This window comes from Adiantum capillus-veneris, chromosome 1, assembly GCF_014529385.1.
Source record: "Adiantum capillus-veneris isolate H3 chromosome 1, ASM1452938v2, whole genome shotgun sequence".
Taxonomy (NCBI): domain Eukaryota; kingdom Viridiplantae; phylum Streptophyta; class Polypodiopsida; order Polypodiales; family Pteridaceae; genus Adiantum; species Adiantum capillus-veneris.
The window spans coordinates 76,161,750-76,167,706 of NC_140931.1; the positions used below are offsets into that span (position 1 = coordinate 76,161,750).

Genomic DNA, 5,957 nt, shown 5'->3' on the forward strand with positions numbered 1-5,957 from the left:
ACAGCAGTACCTCCGTTCGACGGAGGATTTGTTTGGCCGCTACACTCCACAGCAGCTTGTGACCTATGGCATTTCTCTGCATACTACACCATGGGTAAGTCAGGGAGGGACTCCTTACCTACAGAGCCTCGCACCGACGGCACTTCCCTCTAGTTTCACTTCCTATCATCCTATTCCTATTCCATCGCAGGGTCCTACTCCCCTTGCATCGCAGGGTCCTACGCCACTCCATTCCACTCCGGCTACGCCAGAACATCATTGACGGACTTCCTCTAGCAGCGCACGTCGATGCTCGTCTCAGGGCAGCGAGCATCGTGAGAGACGAAGCGGCGACGGATCTTGTGGTTTCACATGTTTTGGTAGTGACAGGGGAACGAAGTCTCCACTTTCAGAGTGTGCCGTCCATGATGCAGAGGATGAGGATACTGACGCACCCGTGCCAGACATGCATGGGTGCTACTACAGGGTTAAATATGGCGGGGAGGTTGATTTAGGCACAGCACAGGGCAGGGCATTTCGACGCCATCTACAAATTCTTATACATTCAATTGCTTTATAAAGTTCAGAGACCAAGTGCCCGATCATGCATGGTACATTGAGGACGCTCTGTTAGCTAAATTTCCAAACGCCCGCGATCAACGTTTTTCACAAGAATGGTTGGAGGGCTACATAAAGACATTTCTAAAAAACAAGCAGTCCAGTGTGCGGCGCGCAACAATCAACCAGGTCAGAGATCCAGACAGGAGTTACCGCGGTGGCAACATGGCAGACGCGGAGTGGGAGTGGGCAATTCAAGAGAAGAGCGGTCAAGCTGCGACGGGCTCATCATATAGACAATAACACGAAGCCCGCTCAAGACAAACTCCTACGCACTATGGCTCATGAGGCAAGGGAGCTTGGAAGGATAAATATGTACGATTATTTGAATTATAACTTCGATCATTGATTATAAAGATTGTAGTTGATAATTTGGTATTGTTACTGCTAACTTAGGAAAATGTACTCTCTCTCGACCAAACAGAGAGATAGTCAAGTATCGGGAGCAACATACAAAATTTCATACTTGGCGATGGTTGTTTGAAAACAACCACATCTCTCGCCAGCAATTCGACGCGGCGGTTGGACCACTATAAACTGTAAGTTTAAACAAGTAGTTTTGTATCAATTGTTTTGAGTTGTGGATAATTGTTTAATTTGGTTTGGGTTTATGTAGAGTCAAAGTGATCCAACATACGTGCCTCTGGATGACGACGAGGATTAGATAAAAAAATGTTTTGTCAAAACTTTCGTAAAGTCCCAATGTGGCACAATGTATATACAACTATTTACTTTTATTGTGACTTTTTTAAATAGTTGATATTCTACATTTTTAATTGTCAAGGTAAAGTAAATTCAATTTCAGTTCTTTGGTATTTTTTATACTCTTCCAAAAAACAATTGATGTCTTATTGTTCTATACAGGTCAAAAATAAAGGTGCTCATCTGGGCCACCCAAATTTGGGTGGCCCAAATGAGCACCTTTATTTTTGAATTGGCGTTTAGCGATAATACACGCGGTAATTACAGCGGCAATGGTTGCGGTAATATCAACGGGTATATTGATGCGACTATTATCGTGCTTATTGCTGATAAACTACTACCGCATTCATAGCCACGGTTATTGCCGCCCACGCACATTTTTCTCTCTCCTTTTTTCTTTGTTTTTTCGCGGCAATGTTAGTGGTTAGACAACTCCTCTTATAGTGAGAGAGAGAGAGAGAGAGAGAGAGAGAGAGAGAGAGAGAGAGAGAGAGAGAGAGATGGAGAGTGCGGGTTACCTCTTTGCTTGAGCGCCAAAAACTCGAATCTGAGATCTGAGTTTTCAAGCGCTCCTCGGTTTATTTTTTTACCCCTGTTGGCGTCACTATAAGCGTCGCTATGTAACAAATAAGCTAGCGAAACTCATAGAGACGCTGATAGGGACACCGTGAATTTTCACTTTTGAGCGTCGCACTGCCTGTGTCGCTAATGTGAAGTACCTCTTATAGTGCTCTTAGAATGGCCCCCCTCCTTGACTGAGTCATCTCCCCCCATCAGCATGGGTTTATCAAAGGAAGGTCAATATATGACAACATCCTGATAGCAATGATTGGCATTGAGTACGCAACCTTCACAAAGCAAGAGTGCATTCTTCTTTAGCTAGATCTGGATAATTTTTATGATAGGATTGTGTGGTCCTTCATTGAAGATGTTATGAAAGCATTGGGATTTGGACCGCACCTCTGTCAGCTTATACACACTCTGGGTACGAGCAACCAATATGATCTCTTGTTTAATGATAGAATTGTGGGCTCCTTCGAAGCCAAAAGATTGATCAAGCAAGGATGCCCCCTGGTCCCTCTTCTCTTTGCTATTGGGTCACATCCTCTAATAATGGTACTCGAAGCTGCTGCTGAGTGGGGAAAATACATGGGTTAACTTTTCCCGATAACGACCAACTCCTGGCCAAGATGTTCGTAGACGAATCCCTCCTTTTCTTAGAAGCCTTCCCTAAGGTTCTCAGGAAGGCCCTTGAGATTGTGCAAAAAATTGTTGTGGCTTCTAGGTTGAAGTGTAGTATTGAGAAGTCTAGACTGACCTCTCTGACGAAAACCGACTCATTTGACCCATCAGTCTGGTCACGGGAGATTGTGTCTAAAGGTGGAGGCCCCCTTAAGGGTGGATATCACTCACAAGCAATGGTTCCAGTCGGTCCTTGAGAAGATCCCGAGAAAAATGAGAAGGTGGGAGTATGTGTTGTTTCCCTTCCAGAGTCGGATCAGAGTGATCAATTCATTTGTGCTCCCGTATATTGCCTTCACCAGCCCGCTCCTTAAAATAGCCAAATGTAACTGAAGGAGTTTTTGAAACCAGTTAAAAGATTCTTATAGAGGAATAACACTAAAGCCTCATTGCCATGACAATGGCCAAAGTGGGAAGGTGTTGCTCGACCATTGGTCCAAGGTGGCCTTGGAATTCTAAACCCTGTTGTTCATGTTGAGGCCCTGTGTGCCAAGTTTGTGGTCTCAATCGCAAATCAAGACCAATCTTGGGCTATCATGACCAAGCATATGATTGATAAGACAAAACTTTGCTCAAAAGGAGGTCAGTGGAAAGGGATTGAGGTACACGACAAACTTTTAGCCCCAGGATGGGCTAGCCTAAGAGTGACTGGAATCACAGGAGAGTTGGTGCGAAAGTGCAATAGAGCTACAAGGGCATTGAAATGGGGTGAATTAACCAAATACTTCCAGAACTCCATCTCTCACTGATCCCCTTGGCTGTCTAAAGCCGCTCTAGTTTTACTGAACCCTTAGTATTGGAGAGAAATTGTAAGAAGGATGAACAATAAAGGACTTCAACGACTAAGCCACTTATGGGATAGAAATAGCAAGTGCTCAAAATCCTCAGACTAGGTGGCTACCCATTTTCAACTCAATGACATTGAGAAGTTGTCAACGGGGTTGTTGAAGGCATGAACAATGTTTCAATGCTTATTTGTGAATCTACTTCTGAGTGGAAGGCTTGGAAATGGCCCAAGAGTAGCTGATTCTCTAAACCCCATACAAAGGGCATTTATCAAGTGATAATCCATGAGGTTGATTGGTTCCCCTTTTAAACAAGGTGGAAGATGCAATGGTCAGAGGCTTGTTGGGTTGAGGTCACAAAGAACATTTTGAATCCACAATGGCCTCAGTTTATTAGGATATTTCTGTGGAAGGTGCTTTTGGGGGCCTTACCAACGGGCGTCAAGATTCAAGTGCATGGTATTGGGCCCGATAGATGTTCAAGGTGCAGGGCGGCTTGTGAAGACCTCAACCAATTTTTCATGGAATGCCCGGTTATTAGAGGCCTTGTAGGAAAGTTGTGCCAAAGGATACAAAGGTCGTGGAAGATTGGGTTCTTCAAGAGGGATTTATGCCTTGGTGGAAAACAATTTCGAAGATTTGCGCTTCTAATTTATACTCAAATTGTCAGATACTGTTTTTTCAGTAATATTTGGAAGGTCAAGAACTGCCGAGTCTTTGATAGAGACCTCTCGATGGCTAGCTTCTCAAAGATTGTACAAGAGAAAACAAGGCGAAAATATATGTAGTAAGTTAAAGGCATAACTCGGATGATTGGCTTAGGGTGACCCTTGCCATCCTATCGAACCCTTCCTTGTAAACGATGTTAGCAATAGTAGATACTTATAAAAAAACTTGGATGTAACCCTCTATCCTCCAAGGTTTGGTATGAGCTTCAGACTGATTTGTAATCTATTGGTGACTTTATAATATAATCACTCACAATTGTGAGTTTTGCAAAAATAAATAAAAATAAATAAATTTGCCAATACTTATTTACTAAATCTTAGAGACATAAACTACTTTTTTAAAATTAATTTCTGCGACAAGGCCAACCAAGCAAGACTAGTTTGACCTTAAAAATCAAGGCAAAGAAATTAATGGTTTGTTTGTAACTTTGCCGTTGACAACTATACAGGTGTGGACTGCATGTAGTGAGCGCGGCGGTGTGTGAGGCGCATCTGATCGACACACGTTCTGCCCACTAACCTATGCTTTGCGTATAAAACCAGCTTCCACTCTCATAATCTCTGCTGAGCCACAACACACATAGACAAAGATCCATACACACGCACTCATGGCCTCTAAAGCCGAAGGTCCCTCGTAGGTTTAAAGGCACGACGTCCCCGTGGACCTATCACAATGGAAGGTACTACTACCGTAATCACCCCCAATCATCCAAACCTCCGAAGTAATGATGATCTCTGTGCCATTAAATACCGTCGCCCTAAACCTAATAAACAACCTCACAAATATAAGCACTACTACAAGCCCTCCTCACCACTTCCTCTCCATGAGAACCCTAGCTCTTCCTACAAGCTCCCTCTACCTCCCCCGCTACTACCACAACGCCCATTCTCTTATCCCCCACACCACCCTCTCCTTACAAGCCATCTCCCTTGCCAAGTAGCTCACCCCCTCAAGCACCTATTGATGCCCCTTATAAGTCTCCTAAACCAACCCCCTCACCCTATAGCAAACCTACACAAACTCCCCATAAGGATCCCCCTCATCAAGAGCCTTCACACTCTAATCCCTCGCCACAATTGCCAACTCCTTCTTTCGATGAGGAGCCCATGCCATATGAGCCTCCAAAAACCCTAGCCCTACTAGTCCCTCCTCTTGGGCTCAACAATGGCTAGATCCCCACAACAAAGCAAGAGCGGAAATCGGGCTTCCAGCATTTGTCTGGAGTGACAAGGTGGCTCAATATGCAAAGTGGTGCACTAATGAAAGAAAACTATATGGAAATTTCCAAATGCAACACTCTGATGGCCCTTATGGGGAAAACATCTTCTGGGGTATAGGCTATGAGTTTGGACCAAGTGAATGTGTGGAAGAATGGATTAAGGAGAAAAACTATTACCACTATGGAGCTAATTCATGTGATCGAGGAAAGCAATGTGGCCATTACACACATATAGTTTGGAAGGATACCGTTCACCTTGGGTGTGCTCGTGTTCAATGCGACTCTGGTGATATTTTCATGACATGTAACTACGATCCAAGCCTTATTAGTACAAACCAAGCATGATGACCATCCATACCCTAACCTAACTCTCGCAATATTGCATGTCTCCTTAAAGGCTTCTCGTCTCAAACAACCCTTGAGTATGCTACCATAATTAGCCTCAAAATGGCCATGGTGGCATAGCATAAACTGAAGCCATACTTCCTCTAGCTTTATGATTAGGCTATCCATGACGCTGAAGCTTGAGACTTAGCCATCACATAGTTGATTGTTGGTGGTCTGCCTAATTGGTGGCTCTCCTATGCTATGTTCATCCTTAAGGTGGATGCCTAAAGTGATGCCTTACCTTTGCTTGCCCTCCTCAAGACGCTCCATTCACAGATCAAAACATGTTTGTGCTA

At 44.0% G+C, this 5,957-nt stretch overlaps 1 protein-coding gene across 1 annotated transcript; it reads left to right on the plus strand.

The window, feature by feature from the left end:
• The first annotated feature begins 3,077 nt into the window (after positions 1-3,077).
• LOC147464998 (pathogenesis-related protein PRB1-3-like) lies at positions 3,078-5,734 on the plus strand. The gene is made up of 2 exons (XM_086526606.1): positions 3,078-3,205; positions 5,190-5,734. The coding sequence occupies exons 1-2, from the start codon at positions 3,078-3,080 to the stop codon at positions 5,617-5,619; spliced, it is 558 nt and encodes a 185-aa protein (XP_086382732.1). The 3' UTR covers positions 5,620-5,734.
• The last annotated feature ends 223 nt before the right edge of the window (positions 5,735-5,957 follow it).

What these genes read in the sequence shown, in the direction of transcription:
- LOC147464998 (XM_086526606.1), top strand. Translation starts at nt 3,078, where the DNA reads ATGACCAAGCATATGATTGATAAGACAAAACTTTGCTCAAAAGGAGGT. An exon ending in GTGACTGGAATCACAGGAGA is followed by an intron (nt 3,206 to 5,189) that starts GTTGGTGCGAAA and finishes CAAAAACCCTAG; the next exon opens with CCCTACTAGTCCCTCCTCTT.